This window comes from Leucoraja erinacea, chromosome 3, assembly GCF_028641065.1.
Source record: "Leucoraja erinacea ecotype New England chromosome 3, Leri_hhj_1, whole genome shotgun sequence".
NCBI classification, from domain to species: domain Eukaryota; kingdom Metazoa; phylum Chordata; class Chondrichthyes; order Rajiformes; family Rajidae; genus Leucoraja; species Leucoraja erinaceus.
This window is the reverse complement of record NC_073379.1, coordinates 102,257,694-102,275,935: the sequence shown is the minus strand read 5'-3', so window position 1 is coordinate 102,275,935 and position 18,242 is coordinate 102,257,694. Positions and strand designations below refer to the sequence as shown.

General features: G+C 42.7%; 1 protein-coding gene across 3 annotated transcripts in view; it reads right to left on the bottom strand.

The window, feature by feature from the left end:
- Positions 1-18,242, bottom strand: part of kiaa0825 (KIAA0825 ortholog) — a 311,756-nt gene that overhangs the window by 148,877 nt on the left and 144,637 nt on the right. For all 3 annotated transcript variants that reach the window (XM_055633331.1, XM_055633332.1, XM_055633333.1), the window contains one exon: positions 16,929-17,023. In XM_055633331.1, the coding sequence (XP_055489306.1) occupies positions 16,929-17,023 (95 nt within the window). The remainder of the gene's footprint in view (positions 1-16,928; positions 17,024-18,242) is intronic.

The window sequence follows — 18,242 nt, the reverse complement described above, 5'->3', positions numbered from 1 at the left end:
ACATGGTGCCCAGAACTGAACACAATACCCTAAATCACCAACTGCAACATGACCTCCCAATTTCTATGGTAGACACTAAATGCTGGAGTAACTCAGCGGGACAGGCAGCATAGCATCTCTGGAGAGAAGGAATGGGTGACGTTTCTTCAGACTGATCACTGTGGTTGTGGGCCTAATCTTCAATAACGATGAGAAGGCCTACCGGGAGTAGGTGGCTGATCTGGCACTGGTGTCAGGACAACAGCCTCCTCTTAAATGCCAAAAAAACTAAGGAGCTGATCATGGACTTTAGGAGGGCACAACATCCGAGGACGTACACACCACTGAAGATAAATGGGGATACTGTGGATAGGGTGAGCTGCTTTAAATACCTAGGAGTCCACATCTCAGAGGATCTGACATGGACATCACACGCTGCCGCACTGGTGAGTAAGGCAATGCAGTGCCTTTACCACTCAGGCAATTGAGGAAATTCAGAGTGTCTCTGAGGATTCTCCAATGCTTCTACTCAGCGGCTGTGGAAAGCATCTTGTCCCAAAATCTGGTTTGGGAACTACTCTGCCCAGGACAAGAAGACTCTGCAGAGAGTTGTCCGTTCGCCGAATGCACTATGGGAACTACACTCGCCCCCCTGCAGGAACTATACATCAGAAGGTGCAGATCCAGAGCCAATAAGATCATAGGAGACCCCTTCCACCCCAGCAACAGACTGTTCTAGCTGCTACGGTCAGGCAAACGCCTCCGTTGCCATGCTGTGAAAACGGAGAGGATGAGAAAGAGTTTCTTCCCAGAGGCCATTAGGACTGTAAACTCTATCTCACCAGGGACTAACTTAATGTACCAAAATTACTGATGTGTGGTGTCTCTTTTTAAATTGCTGTTTTTCTTTTTTTTTTCTCTGCCACAAATATGTAATTACTGATTCTGTTCCATTCTGTTTTGTAGTTTTTTTGCACAATCCGCAAGCATTGCCACTTTTCATTTCACTGCACATCTCGTATGCGTATGTGACAAATAAACTTGACTTGACTTGAAAATGCTGGAGTAACTCAGTGGGACAGGCAGCTTCTCTGGAGAGATCTCAAATTCTACACTCAATACTCTAAATGATGAAGCCCTATGTGCCAAAATTGTATGACACTATGTATGAGGTGTACGGAAGGTCTAGAATATCGAGGACTGTAATTGATTTAAATTTTAACTCTGGTACTAGATTTTTTTACCTTTTCCCTCTTAGACTTTAGGAAAAGCAATTGTGCCAGCCAGATTGAAAACAGCATACTGTACCTATCTGGATTTCAAATTTTAGATTAAAGTCTTATTCTATTGCTCTGCTCATTACTGTTCTTTATTGTCAACATAGAATAGAACATTAATTGCTGAAAAGATAAACATAAATTTTTCTTAGCTTAAAAAAATGTTTACTGGATAACTGATTAGAATACAATGCCAATTAAGAACTGACATTTTAAAGAGAAAATGGTTATTTGTATCCTCCAAACAATTCAAAGTTGTTTTGCACAATAAATTGATTTATCAAGTAATTAGCATTGTACAATAAAAAAAATTGTTGCCAACTAATAAATTATCAGCTAATGACTGAATAAACAAAATAAAATTGCATCAATATATATTTACTGTCTGGATTTTGCTGATAAACTCACAGTATTTGAAAAGTGATAGTTATTATTATTAGCGTATAAATCAGCCAGCAACTTGTGATGAGGTGCCGCATGAATTGTGAAATGCCACAAATTTAGTTTAGTTTAGTTTATTGTCATGTGTACCGAGGTACAGTGAAAAGCTTTTGTTGCATGCTATCCAGTCAACGGAAAGACAGTATATTAACCATATAACCATATAACAATTACAGCACGGTAACAGGCCATCTCGACCCTTCTAGTCCGTGCCGAACACATAATCTCCCCTAGTCCCATATACCTGCACTCAGACCATAACCCTCCATTCCCTTCCCATCCATATAACTATCCAATTTATTTTTCAATGATAAAAACGAACCTGCCTCCACCACCTTCACTGGAAGCTCATTCCACACAGCTACCACTCTCTGAGTAAAGAAGTTCCCCCTCATGTTACCCCTAAACTTCAGTCCCTTAATTCTCAAGTCATGTCCCCTTGTTTGAATCTTCCCTACTCTCAGTGGGAAAAGCTTTTCCACGTCAACTCTGTCTATCCCTCTCATCATTTTAAAAACCTCTATCAAGTCCCCCCTTAACCTTCTGCGCTCCAAAGAATAAAGCCCTAACTTGTTCAACCTTTCTCTGTAACTTAGTTGCTGAAACCTAGGCAACATTCTAGTAATTATTACAATCAAGCCGATTACAATCAATTGTGAAACAATTGTGTTTCCCTTCCCTTACCATCACAAAGCAGCATTTGGATAAACATCACACCTTAAAATCACCTCAGAAACATACTTTGTATTTAAGTGGAATTCAGTGAGGTGGTCTCAAGTGGGACAATGGTCAAAAGATTATCGTATTAATGAGTTTGTATGATGCTCAGAGCAATGGTAGATAGACTATGTCATGATCCATTTAGGAGGACAAATATAGCTAGGATGTATACAATGTACTGCAAAAAGGACACTTTGCCTTAGAAACCGAGGAACAGAGGGCCTTTGACATGTCCAAGGATACCTGAAGGCAGCAGAATAAGTTACCTCCCTCCAATAGTGAGGGCATAGAACTTAAGAGGCATGAGACAATTAAGCCATGGCCATGCAACAATTGGCGTATAAAGAACAATAACTGTGGTGTTTTGAAAGTATGTTCCTTTGGAAACTGTTGTGGCAGAGGAACAGTCAGGGCGAGCAGCAAAAGCAGGAGTTGTCCGGACTGTAGTGTCAAGCTAGGCTCTGAGACACAGCAGGGAAGGGAAAAAACAGAGAGAACCATAGTGATGGGAGACTCCTTAGTTAGGAGGGAGGGGCACAGACAAGAAATTCTGAGGCAGCAAATGAGACTCCAAGATGGTATGTTGCCTCTCTGGTGCCAAGATCCAGGATTGTAATCAGAAGTCGTTGTGCATGTTGGCACAAATTACATAGGTAGGAAAGAGGTCCTGAAAGGTCAATATAGGGAACTAGAGGTCCTAGAAAGGTCAATATAGGGAACAGGACTCCACGGTAGTAATCTCTAAATTGTTCCTGGTGCCAGGCACTTCTGAGTGTACAAATCCAAAGATAGGTCAGATGAATGCATTGCTCAGGAATTGGTGTAGGGGGCAGGGATTCAGAAATTTAAACCATTCGGCCGCCCGCAGAGGCGACTGCGGAGGTTTATGGCCCCGACCACGGGGGAACAATGGAGGAGGACTGACTGTACTTTGTGCCTTCCACCACAGTGAAGAATGCTGTGGTGGATTTGTGTTAAATTTTTATTGAGTATTGCGTGTTCTTTTTTATAGTACCGCTGCTGGCAAGTTCATTTCACTGCACTTTATTGTGTATGTGATGAATAAATCTGATTAATTGATTGATTGAATGATTGATTTTGGGGCAGAGTGACCTGTGTAAGAGGGACGGGTTGCATCTGAACTGGAAGGGCCCAGTATCCTTGAGGGAGGTTCGTTAGTGCTACTTGGGAGGATTTAAACTGGAGGGGCAGGTGTTGTACTTCCGGTGGCGCTGGTGCCAGCAGCCTCCACCTACAGCCCGGTATCGTTTTGTTTTTTTGTTTATTTAGTTATGTAAAAATGTGTTTTTTTGTGGGGTTTTTTGTGTTTTTATGTGGGGGAAGAGGGCACGGTGCGGGGGATACCGTCCTTCAGCCGCTTCCTGGTGAGGACGCGACTATTATTCGAGTCGCGTCCTCGCCCCCCCCTCCCCCCACAGCGGCCTACCTACCTGGATTGGCGCGGCCTTTCCTGCCGGGATCAACCGGAGCTCCAGCAGCGGCGGGACAGCGCTGGAACATCGCGGGGCTGGCGATGCCTTACCGGGGGTCGCCGTCTGGAGCCCGGAGTGCTGGACCTGCTGCACCAACATCCTGGAGCTGCGGTTTGCGGAGCTCCCAACGCGGGCGGCGTTGATGGACAGCGCGGGGTCCTGTGACTCTGCCCGGCTCGGCCTGCAGACTCGGGAGCTGCAGACTCCGGCAGCGGGAGGCGGCTGATCAGAAGGTCCGGGCCGCTGAGGAGGAGGATGCTCACCGTCGGGGTTCGGCGTCCGCGTCCACCAGCCCGGCGTGAGGGCCTGAACATCGGGCCACCCGGGGGGGCGACTGCGGGTGCTCGGAAGGCCCCGACCACGGATGAACACGGAGGGGAGGCTGGCTGGACTATGGTGCCTTCCTCACCTGGGTGCCATTTATGTTATGTTGTGTCGTGGACTTTCTGTGTTTGTGCTTTTTTATAATTCAATTTCAATTTTATTTTTAATATGTTTTATTATTTATTAATTATTATTATTATTTTTTTTTTTTTAATGATTTTTTTTTAATGATACTGCCTGTAAGGGAAATTCATTTTGTTGTCTCAAATTGAGACAATGACAATAAATTTGAATACAATACAATACAATACAATACAAGGTGAGTGGGTATCAGAGTAGCAGGTCAGAAATTGGAAGGAGAGATAGGAACGCAAGAGATCAGGATTGGTAGGTCTCAAAGGAAGGATATGCAGGAAGAAATGAAAGAATATGGTAATGCTGATGGGCTGGCGTGTTTATTTCAATACAAGGAGTATTGTTCAGAAAGCTGATGAACTTAAAGCCTGGATTAATGTTTGAGACGATGATGTGGCTATTTTGGAAACATGGTTGCAGGAGTGACATGACCAGTAGCTCAATGTTCTGGCGTTTCGTTGTTTCAGACCTGATCAAGTGGAAGGCAAAAAAGGTGGAAGAGTTGACAGCGGACCTTAGAGGAGATACTGGATAGTTTCTATGCTGAGGGGGAATGTGTGGAGTTTAGAAATGTGTAAACACTCTAATATCCCCCCCACCCCCCCCCCCCCCCCCCCCCCCCCCACCCACCCCACTCCCCCCCCCCCCCCCCCCCCCCCCCCCCACACCCGCCAACACCCAAACAAGAGATAGAAGAACATATATGTAGACAGATTACCAAAAGATTTCAAAGTAACAAGCTTGTCTTAGGAGGTGATATTAATTTTCCCAATATTGACTGGGACTTGTTCAGTGCCAAAGGCTAAAACAGAGCGGAATTTGTGAGGTGTATCCAAGTATGTTTCTTGAAAACTATGTGCATAGTCCAACCCAAAAAAAGGAACAAGCTGGATCTGATGTTGGGAAATGAGCCTGGCTCATATTGAATGACCATAGTATTCAATAGTCTGTTAACAGCTGTGAAAAGGCTGTTTCTGAATCTGGTGGTACATGTTTTCAAATGTTTACATCTTCTGCCTGATTGACAAAATGGTCACCTTGACTACACTGGTTCTCGCCCATGTTAAGGAGGCCGCATCCTATCTTTGTTCACCTCATTACTTTTTACATTTGCAGGTTGCCTTTTCACTAATTAGCATATAAGTAATGTGTATAAGTGTAAATGGTCCCTAGTGCGCCGACCAACAATCCCCGCACATTAACACGCACTAGGGACAATTTACACTTATACCAAGCCAATTAACCTACAAACCTGTACGTCTTTGGAATAGCCCTTAGTAGCAACTACACTAACCTTCACCTCCAGACTCATTGCTGATGTCTTCTACTGTGAAAAGCGATTCAATTCCTCTGCCATTTCTTTATTCCCCATTATCACTTCTCTAGCATCATTTTCCTGCAGTGTAACGTCCACTCTTGCCTCTTTCTTACTCTTTATATACCTGAAGAAACTCTTGCCATCCTCTTTTATATTATTGGCTACCTTACCTTCATATTTCATCTTTTCTCTCCATAATGCCTTTTTAGTTACTTTCTGGTGATTATTAAAAGCTTCCAATCCTCTAGCTTCCCACTAATCTTTACAATGTTACATGACTTCGCTTTTATTTTTACGCTATTATTACTTCATACTATTATTGCTGTTATTGACTTCCCTCGTCAGCCACGGTTGCCTCATTCTCCCCCTAGAATCTTTCTTCCTCTTTGGAGTGAAAAGATTCTGCATCTTCCGAATTATTCCCAGAAATTCCTGCCATTGCTGTTCCACCGTCATTCCTGCTAGGATCCCTTTCCAGTCAACTTTGGCCATCTCCTCCCTTATGCATCTGTAGTCCCCTTTGCTCAGCTGTAATACCGACACATCCTATTTCATCTCTCAAATTGCAGGTTAAATGTTATAATAATATGGTCGCCACCTCCTCATGGTTCCTTTGCTATTAATTATTTCATAATACTACATTATGAGCATGCAAGTGGTCTTCTCATAATAGCAGCTATTCTCTATGTGACATGGATTATAAGCCAATTTGGAAACACATTTGAGACCTGTAGTTTAATGTCACCAAATTTCACTGCATTCAAGCAGAGTTTGTTAACATATACTGTTCCATTCTTTCTCATCAGTGCTATATTTTAATTGGAATAAACAAAGATGATTATCACCAAGTATTTGGGCTCTAATGAGGAACCAACAGAGAAGGGCATGCTATGGTAATGGATTAATCTGCAGGTTCAAGGAAACCTGTTGTGCATGTTCCGTTTCAGTATATATAACAATTAAACACTCTTGACTCTTGAAGAACCCCTTTCCCTCAGGCCCTCCTCCATTCGATGGGGACTTAAGCTTAAAACTTAGAAAATATTTTGAGCAAAATGTCATTTTAGTAAAGGGATTGACATTAGCATTGTGAACAGTCACCTGGAGGCTTGCCATTTAAAAAATCTCCTGGTGTTAATTACAAAGAGATTTTACAATATTAAGTGAAAGGACAAACTGTGCTAAAAGAAGAAATGAATCAGCTGCTTGGACCTAAAAGGAACAGAAAATCACACAACAAGATTCTGTCTATTTTATGGTCATTTCTGCTGCAGCTATGAAGAACACCTTTAAAACAGATTTGCTGTGACGCTGCCAAGGCTCTCCTCGGCTTCCTTTGTTGCATAGAAAACAATTCCAGCCACACATATCAAAAGCAAAATACTGTAGACCAGCGTATCTCAACCGGGATTCCGCGAGAGGTCGCTAGGAGTTCCGAGAGAAATAATGTAAACTAGTCTAGTGTCAAACTATCAGCCCGCGGGATGCAATCCACAGGTGCAATCCGACCCACGGGTATAATTCAGATCAGATTCAATTTAATTGTCATTGTCAGTGTACAGTACAGAGACAATGAAATGCATTTAGCATCTCCATTGAAGAGCGACATAGCAAACGATTTGAATAAATAATAATAAGTGTCCGGGGGAGGGGGGGGGGGGGGGGGGTGGTGATTGGCAGTCACCGAGGTACGTTGTTGAGTAGAGTGACAGCCGCCGGAAAGAAGCTGTTCCTCGACCTGCTGGTTCGGCAACGGAGAGACCTGTAGCGCCTCCCGGATGGTATCAGAATCAGAATCAGAATCAGAATCAAATTTATTTGTCATTTGGACCCCTGGAGGTCCAAACGAAATGCCGTTTCTGCAGCCATACATAACACACACAAAGAGACCCCAGACACAACATAATTACACTTAACATAAACATCCATCACATAACTGTAATGGAGGCAAATAAACGTATCTCTCCACTGCACTCTCCCCCCCCCCCCCCCGCTGTCAGAGTCAAAGTCATGGCCCCCGGCTGGCAATGGCGATTGTCCCGCGGCCATTATAGCCACGCCGGGTGGTGCGAGGTCGCACACCGGGTCTTGGTGTTGGAGCCCCCGGCGTGCGCTCGCAAAGTCCGCAGCCATTCCAGCCGCGCGGGGCAGTGGTGGCAGGCCCCGCTCCAGGAGCTCTTCGACCCCGCAGCTCGGGCGGGAGGAGTCGCCGCCGCAGAAGCCCCGAAAAGCGGTCTCCCCCTAGGGAGCCGTGGGCTCGGCGCCGTCGTCCACAGACCTGTAGAGAGCCGCCGACTCTCCGGCAGCAGCAGCAGCACCAGCAGCAGCAACAGCACCAGCAGCAGCAACAGCAGCAACAGCAGCAACCAGCAGCAGCAACAGCAGCAGCAGCAGCAACAGCAGCAGCAGCAGCAGCAGCAGCTCCTCCACCGCTCCGGACCCGGCAGCCCCACGACGTTGACGGTGAGTCGACACCTGAGTCCCCGGCTTCTTCCCGTTGGAGGCCGCTCCTCGTTGCGGCCTCAACGACGACTGAGACCCGACGAGAAAAGGTCGGGTCTCAGTGCAGGGAGAGATTCAAAAAGTTTCCCCCTCCCTCCCACCCCACCCCCACCCCCCCACACACACACCCCAACATAAAATAACAAACACTACATGAAAACACAGACAAAAAATAATAAAAACGCGGACAGGCTGCAGAGGCCGCTGCTGGCCAGAGCCGCGCCGCCTACCGGATGGTAGGAGGGTAAACAGTCCATGGTTGGGGTGAGAGCAGTCCTTGGCGATGCTGAGCGCCCTCCGCAGACAGCCTTGCTTTGGACAGACTCAATGGAGGGGAGCGTGGAACCAGTGATGCGTTGGGCAATTTTCACCACCCTCTGCAATGCCTTCCGGTCGGAGACAGAGCAGTTGCCATACCATACTGTGATGCAGTTGGTAAGGATGCTCTCGATGGTGCAGCGGTAGAAGTTCACCAGGATCTGAGGAGACAGATGGACCTTCAGTTGCCCAATCCAACCCGCGGGATGATTTCCCCAATGCCAGAGCGAGCTACAGCTGTCCCCGGTGCCGGATCGGGCAGCAGATGACCCCAGTGCTGGGGCTTCCGTGCTCCCCCTGAGCTGCTGCTCGTGCGCATGTCCCGCCTCCCAAGTCAGCCGCTCACTGCATATATGGCGTGAGAGGCCGCGGCTGCATGCTGTCAGCATTGCGACGACTGCTTGACTGACACCCGACTCGACCAATCGAACCGCTGATGCCGCTCCGGGGGGGGTGCGAACGGGTCCGAACGCGGCGAGAGCCATACAAACGGGCTGGCCCAATAGGACAAGGGATCGCCCTCTGGGCAGTCAGCTGTGGCCAATGAGGGAGGGGGCGGGCGCTGAGCAGGGATAGGTTGCAAGGTGCGGGGCGGCTGGGTTCTGGATTCGATTGCTGTGAGGAAAAAAAACAACATTGTAGCAGTGCGGGCTGCACGATGGAAACTTTGCTCTTTACAATGCATGGAGCAGCATGGTGGAGGAGAAAGCTCAGCCGACTGCAAAGCGTCTCTGTTCTAGGCCCCTTCCCACTTTCCCGATCATCCTAGAAACCCGCACTGACCGGGAGAGGCCACAACCCGGAGTCTCTCTGGGATACGAGTACTAAAATGGTGGCGGAGAAGCAGACCTAACGAAACAGCAATTTGTTTTGTTAGGTCTCCATTTGTGTCTACTAATGTTTGACTTCAAATGGTTTATTAATGGAAAGTGTGTGGCTCCCAAAACAATCTTAGCCAAAATAGCATTGTTTTTTCTCTCTCTCATCACAACTTTCTTGTAGCCTTCGACTGTAAGTTAATACCAATCATAAAAGTAATGCTTGCTATGCAATCTTCTTCATAAGAAACAAAATTCGTAAAGTGAAACACTTTGTAGTTATAGCAGAGACTGAGACACATGAGAGCAGGTTGAAAAAACAAAGGCAACGAATGTTGTGGGAGCATGCGCGCGTGCGTTCGCACATGCACAATGATCCGGCCCGCATGAAGTTGCATTTTGCCCAATCCGGCCCGTGACCTAAAATGAGTTTGACACCCCTGAACTAGACCAAGCGTGGACCCGTTGGGTCCCCCTCCCCCAACGCAATATTCCCCCAGTAGCACTCACCTATACATATCGCTGGATATTAAAATGGCGATCCCGGCCAGGGCAATCCTCCCCCAACTGTGCAGGCGCGGCTGACGGGTCCCCGTTGTGACGCCAGAGATCGCCGTTGTGACGCAAGTCAAAATGGCGATCTCAAAATGGTGGTGGGCACGGCAACCCCCAACACAGGGGTTCCCTGAGATATGAAAATTATTTCAAGGGTTCTGCAAGAGTAAAAAGGTTGAGAAACGCTGCTGTAGATGCTGAAAATTTGAAAAAAACAGAAAATGCTGGAAATATTCAGCAATTTGAGAAGCAGCTGTGGAGAAAGTAAGAGTAAACATTTTCAGATAATTAGCTTTTCATCTGATATGTTGAAAGGTCATTGATCTGAAATGTTAATTCCATTTCTCTCTTAAGATACTGCCTTGCATTTTTAGTTATGATTATATGATTATGTTCATATGATTACGATTCTATCTTATTTCCAGCATTATCTGCTTTTATTTCGGCCAAGTAGGTTTCTTAACCCTAGCAATCTTGCACTGACACATCCTCATTAGCCTACAATTTGTCAAGTTATACAATGCTAGAAGGATCTCCTTCCTTATGCACGTTATGCTACTGGCAATAAAGCAAGTGTCCTGTTTAAAAAACGTCTGAAGAAGGGTTCCACACGAAACCTCATCTTTCCTTGTTCTCCAGGTATACTGCCCGACCTGCTGAGTTATTCCAGCATTTTGTGTCTTCCTTGGTAAAACCAGCATCTGCAGTTCCTTGTTTGCCTGTTTGCCTTTTTGTCTACCATATCTACCTCTCCTGCTGCCTTCAGAGATTGGTGGGTATGCATTCCAGTAAGTCAGTCCACACGTCTTAATATCATCCAATTTGTCATGTGTTCCCCTGCTTCCAATGCATCATCTTACACATTTCCAGAAAGATTTCCATTTGCCACATTGGTGCCAACTGAAACAGTCTATTGATATATACCATACTTGCAGTCTAGAAATGTCTTCCTCTACCAACCACACTGCCAGATTTTATATAATTGACATACTTCTTTATTGATATTATTTTCAGGCATCACTCTTAACCAATGAGGGATACATAACAGAAACAGGCCTTTGGACCACAATGAGTTATTGTATCTACATAATGTACCTACATTGATCCCATTTAATTGCATTAAGTCTAAGCCTTCCATGCATTCAAGTATTTATCTAGATATTTCTCAGCAATCATGAAAGCTTCTGCCTCACCACCTCTTCCGGCCACGTTTCAGACAGCAACCACCCTCGGTTCCCCTACCTCACCGAAATCCTATGTCATCTTGTCTTAGAAAAAGATTCTTACTCTTTATCCTATTTATTTTCCTCATAATTTTATATACCTATAATCAGGTCATTCCTTAGTCTTCTCTGCTCCAGGGGAAAACAAACCAAGTCTATCCACACTCTTCTTATAACTGAATGCTCCAAACCAGACAAGTCTGAAGAAGGGTCTCGACCCGAAACGTCAACCATTCCTTCTCTCCAGAGATGCTGTCTGTACCTCTGAGTTACTCCAACTTTTTGTGAATATCCTGGCGAATCTGCTCTACATTCTATCCAGCACATTCACATACTTCCTATAGTGTGGGGATCAGCTAGCACACAATACTCCAGGAGTGGCTATGTTCACATGTGATCAAAACTGATATTCAAAATGCCTAGCCATATTTACACTTTTCCTATTTAGTGTTTTTTCCCAGTCATTAGCCAATATAATACACACTACCTTATTTGCTAAATACAATGTATACTCACACCAAGTAAACTTCGTTCTTTCCCAACAAAATGTTCCCTAAACAACCTTGAAAGTAAATCATGCTAAACGGTCAATATGAAGAATGGGACTAATGAATGAAACACAATTCAACTTTTCTAAACAGCATTCTCTAAACAACTAGCTGGCCGTTTACCATTTAGTGAGGTGATATGTTACTGTCATAGGCTATTAAACCAACCTCTTAATCATCCGAGATGAAATTTCAGTCTTAGAATTATGTGGCGCCCTTTTAATTAGTTCAAATAGAGAGCATCCTTAATCTTGATGTGTACCAATTTAAATAAATCAAGGTCTCGCAATTCTAAAGTGAATATTATTTCATTTTTATGTTGATGGGATCTCACTTATAACATTTTATAGCCTGCCTCATTGACAGTTCAGTGTGTTGGATGTGACTTTCACAGTCTGTTGGCAGGTTCTAGGAAAGCCATCACACCTGTGACTTTGGTTTTGATTAATGAGTCTTTCAACTCATCACAACCATCTGAAGGAGGGCCATGGCCTTTGTGGGCATCAGTGATTTATTCCCTTTCACTCCAATGATACCACAGAATCTTCCACAAAAAGATACAAACCTTTTTAAAGCTAAAGAAAATCTCAATTATGTTCACTCAGCAAGCCAAATAACAGGCGAAAGTAAACAAAAGATTTGTTCAAGGAATATGAACACAGTTTTGTCACAACGTCACTTTAAAGCGTAATGAAAAAAATATTAATGTATCAATGACAGTCCATAAAGTGCCAAATTAAAAATGTATGTAGTTATCTGGACAACGTTTCTTAAAATAAGACAGGATGTTTCATTGAAACTCTTTTAATTTTCAAATGTTCTTCAGAAAGTGAATACAGTTTTCAGAGGAAAATGTTTCCCTTTTATTTAAGCTGCTAAAATGGCAAACTTGCAAATATACACAAACTGTATGTGAATATGCAATATCTTAAAATTAGATAATTATTTTAGCATTCTGAAATTTAAATTAAAAAAAAAAAGCATTGTCAATAAAGCATATTTTCCTTATAAATGCACATGCATCTCACTGCTATTTTCCAGCACTCTCCCATTTCTTTTAATTCCTTTAATATCCAGGAGTGTATGTATCACTGTCCCGAATGAATACATTATCTGCTCCCTTGCAGCCTGGAAAGAGAATTCTAGAGGTACTACTTTCTCAATGAAATAATTTCTCGTCATTGCAATTCTAAATGGCCTATCCCTTATTCTGAAATTGGTCCTAGGGGAATCAACCTGGGGAATCATTCTCTCTGCATCGAGCCTGTTAAGCCCTTGAGAAATGTTACATGTTTTAATGAAATCCCCCTCTTATTCTTCTAAACTCTGGATTACACAGTCACAATCCACTCAATCACTCCTCACGGGGCAAACCTACCAGCTCTGGAACCAATCTAGTAAATTTCCTCAATGGCAGGTCCTTCTTAGATAAGGGGACCTAAATTGAACACAATTCTCACTGTGGCCCATACAATCACAACAACACTTCTTTACTCCTGTATTCGAGTCTTTTCAACATACAGGCTAACATATCATTTGCCTTTTTACTCTTCCTGGTTTTAGTAGGCATGTGCTTGGCGCCAACCAGATGTCGAACCGGATGGCATCACCCTGCTGCAGACTTCTGCTGCCTCAAATGCAAGAAGAAGAAGAAGAAGTAAGGCATGTGGGAAAGTCACGTGATATGCTAATCCATAAGATTAAGATTAAGTTACAAGGATCACGATGACTAAGTAATTTGGATCCACAACAACCTTACCCATATAAAACAGAGGGTAGTGATAGAAGGGTGATATTCTATCTGGGGATTAGCGACCAGAGTGTTTGCTGGGATCTCTGTTGTTTGTGATATTTATAAATAACTTGGACATAAATGTAGATGGGTTGGTTAGTACATTACTGCCAAAGGATTCAGCAGAATTTATATCATGTGGACAATGAAATGACAGATGGCGTTTAATGCAAACAAGTGTGAAGTGTTCCAATTTGGGAGCTTGAATACAGTTAATGGCAAGACGCTTGACAGAGGGATCTTGAGGTCCAAGTTCAGAGCTCCCTGAAATTGGCAACACGAGTATTCATAATGGTAAGGGTGCATGATATACTTGCCTTCATTATTCTATACATTGAGAATACGAGCAGGAAGTCATGTTGCACTTTTAGAAAACTTTGGTAAGGCCATGTTTGGATAATTGTGTGCAGTTCTGTTTGCCCCATTACAGGAAGAATGTTTAAGAAAGAACGGCAGATGCTGGAAAAATCGAAGGTAGACAAAAATGCTGGAGAACCTCAGTTGGTGAGGCAGCATCTATGGAGCGAATGAATAAGTGACGTTTCGGGTCGAGACCATTCTTCAGACTGAAGAATGTGGAGGCTTTGGAGAGGGTGCGAAGGTGGTTTACCGGAATGTTGCCTGGATTAGAGGGCATTAGCTAACAAGAATGGTTGTACAAAATTGAATGGGTTTCTCTGGAGCTATGGAGGTTGAGGGGAGACCTGAAAGGTTGCGTAATTTGCATGCAAAGGACACGCAAGTGGGACAGGCCCTTAACAATTTACTCCATATTAGAAAACAGTGCAGGACTACAGCCTTAAAAGGAAAGGCAAAAATAAGCTTTGTGGCTTCAGCCTATTCCTTTTTCGGTCATTGATTATGTGAACGTTGTGTGAAATGGATACAAGTGTTGGTTCATTTTCACACAGATTGTAAAGTTTTGTTCTTTTTAATGTATGACCTAAATAAACTATTCATTCATTCATTCATTCATTCAAAAATTGACTCGAGTGAAAATTGGTTGATTATCTACCACAATGATTTTAAAAAAGCACATGGACAAAAAAGAACAAGAACTTTAAACTTAACACTTTTTTTTTGACATTATGGAAACCAAACTTCGAAAATCACAATATCTCAGACCATTATGCTTAGGTTATTCTGGTAAATATGACAACAGACTTTATTGCTGCTGGAAGATAATTGCAAAAAGTTTGCATGATTTGATATGCATTTCCATAAGAATTTCCAGAGTAATATAACAAATCTTACATGCTTGTTCAAGAGCTAAGCCAAATAATTCAAAGCCCAAATGCAGATTGTTTGTCTTCATTCCATCAAAGTTTAAGACACGTCTTGTAGGCACTCGATAGTTCCCAAAGTCAGCAAATGGAGTTAGTTTTTTAGATGACAATAACCACAAGGGATTATAGTTCCTTTGGTCATATTTATTATTTACAGCTTCTGATTTGTCACTGTGAAAATTCACAAGAATTCATTGAGACTTTCCCATCTGTTGTACCTACAATATTTCATGATCTTTGGGATAAGAGTATGATATTTTTACTTTAAGGATTTAATGCAACATTTAACATAAATTAAAAATATTCATCACACCATTGTGGTTTTATTGTCCACTTCCTCCACATAATCTTAAGAAAGTTTCTTCCATCTCACTAGTAAAACAATATAATGTTCCTAATAAATTTTTGAAGAGATACAAAATAGAATATAGAATGTCCAACACTCCCATATCAGGAGGAGAAACTCAACCCTATCATTACCAAATTTCCACCAGGATTTGCACTAATATTACTGTACTGTAATAACAAATTGACAAACAAATATATTTTGCAGCAGATTTAGACCAAATTTGTTTACCATTTGATGCAGTGCATTACATATTGTACAATCTAAGATATGAAAAGAATATCACATTGTCAATAAAATCATAGCCTCCAACAAAATGGACAACTGAGAGGTTACAAAAAAACAATGATTTCCAGTAAATGGAAAAGAAGAACATTGAACATGTATGCTCAGATTCAAGTTATTAACAATAGACAATAGACAATAGATGCAGGAGTAGGCCATTCAGCCCTTCGAGCCAGCACCGCCATTCAATGTGATCATCGCAGATCATCCAGAATCAGTACCCCGTTCCTGCCTTCTCCCCATGTTCCTCGATTCCGCTATCTTTAAGAGCCCTATCTAGCGCTCTCTTTAAAGTATCCAGAGAACCGGCCTCCACCGCCCTCTGAGGCGGAGAATTCGACACTCATAACTCTCTGTGTGAAAAGGTTTTTCCTCATCTCCGTTCTAAATGCCTTACCCCTTATTCTTAAACTGTGGCCCATGGTTCTGGAGTCCCCCACCAATGGGAACAGGTTTCCTGCCTCTAGTGTGTCCAAACCCTTAATAATTTTATATGTTTCAATAAGATACCCTCTCATCCTGCTAAATTCCAGAGTTTACAAGCCCTGCTGCTCCATTCTATCAACATATGACAGTCCATACCGGCAATTAACCTGGTGAACCTACGCTGCACTCTCTCAATAGCAAGAATGTTCTTTCCTCAAATTGGGAGACCAAAACTGCACACAATACCCCAGGTGTGGTCTCATGAAGGCACTGTAAAACTACAGAAGGACCTCTTTGCTCCTATACTCAACTACTCTTGTTATGAAGGCCAACATGCCATTTGCTTTCTTCACTCCCTGCTGTACCTGCATGCTTACTTTCATTGATTTATGAACAAGAACCCCCCAGATCTCATTGTACTTCCCCTTTTCCCAACTTGACTCCATTTAAATAATAATCTGCCTTCCTGTTTTTGCCACCAAAGTTGATAACCTCACACTTACCCACATTAAACTGCATCTGCCGTGCATCTGCCCACTCAACCAACCTGTCCAAGTCACCCTGCATCCATATAGCATCCTCTTCACAGTTCACACTGCCACCCAGCTTTGTGTCATCTGCAAATTTGCTAATGTTACTTTTCATCCCTTCGTCTAAATCATTAATGTATATTGTAAATAGCTGCCGGCCCAGCACCGAGCCTTGCAGTACCCCTGCCTGCCATTCTGAAAGGGTCCCGTTAATCCATACTGTTTGTTTCCTGTCTGCCAACCAATTTTCTATCCATGTCAGCACCCAATATGTTTACTTTGGTATGAATTATGTTTACTTTGGTATGAAATAAGGAACATGGAGAAAAAATAAAACGTTGGACATGTAACCAAGAAAAATGTTAAATTGTAAGCATTCCAACAATTACCTAAATAAAACAGGAATTGATATCCTCAGGAAAAAAAGAGAGCACAAATGCATAACTCAGCGAACTTTATGTTGCTGTATTATGTTTTGATGATCATATTTATGACATAGTGTTGCTGCAAAAATCACACAAACATTTAATTCTTGGAAAAATGCCAAATGAGGATGTGGAATAAAATAACAATCACTTAACATGACAGCCAGCTCCAAAAAGAAGCTCTTACCTGTTAGCTAGCAACGTCCTGAAGGTCAACTGACTCAGTCCCAGAGTACTACGCAGTACTTTTGACCAATCCCAATTCCATTCAGTTATAGTTGACTGTTGATAAATGAAAATAAAGGATTGTTAGTTATTAATCAGAGTTAATATGATCAGTAAATTACAGCCCCAGCTGTGATAGACTGAATAAGAAGTAGGGTTGTCCTGAACAAAAGCTGAGACAGGAGATATCAATCATGTGCGCAGAAGAAGCTTTTATTTCATAAGATGATAATTAATTTATGAATTTATTTGGTGCTGTGACCATTAGTTAAACAGCCAAACCAATTTGCATTGTTCCTGTTTTTTCATGCAACAGTGCCACTTTTTTTTATGGGCAGATCCTGAATGAAATATTTTTAATAGACCATTAAAGTTATACAAGAATGTTTGTTGATATATTTTAAAATTATTGAAACAAAACAGACTGTTAAAGGTGAACTCAAGAACACCAATATTTATGTGCAATTAACTGATATTTATGTCTGGATGGAAGACACATTCAAAGGGAATGGACATTAAACAATTTATGCAAAAATGTTGTAGCCATTTAATCATGGATTTAAGCATGAAATCTCCCATATGAGCGTTGGATAAACAAATTTACCCCAATGGCCTTCTTAACAAGATTTGCAATCAGATCAGAATGCTAAAATGTATCGGTCCCTGGAAATATTTGGCCCTGTCTCATTAGTGAAGCAGGTGTGAGCTCACCAATTTTGGTCATTTGCTGGCCGATGGAGAAAGAGAGGAAAAACAGGAAATGGTTTGCCAATACCTGTTTGGTGATCAAGCTTTTGAAGACAAATATAGGCTTCTCAGAGATTCCCACAGTGCTGATGTTGATTATATCCATTGACAAAGATTTTCAAATAATCATTGGTGTGAAACCCCAGTGCATATTACTTTCCTCGTTAGCTGACCCATGTTTTAGGTTCATCCAGTGTCAAGGTCATAAGTAACCAACACTGAGGATCTTTCTGGTGTGAAAAATCCTTTACCTCAAGCATGTTTAGGATGGATGGGGATTCTACCTATACCTAACTCAACCTCTCCTGTGAAATGTTATCCAACTTTTACATCCACTCCTTACACACTGGGGACAATTTGCAGACACCAATTAACTTACACACCTGCCAGTCTTTGAGATGTGGGAGGAAACCGGGGCACCCTGGAGGAAACCCACACAGTTACGGGGAAACGTGCAAACTCCACACATACAGCACCCAAGGTCAGGATAGAACCTATACCCTGCTGCTGTGCGGCAGCAACTCTACCA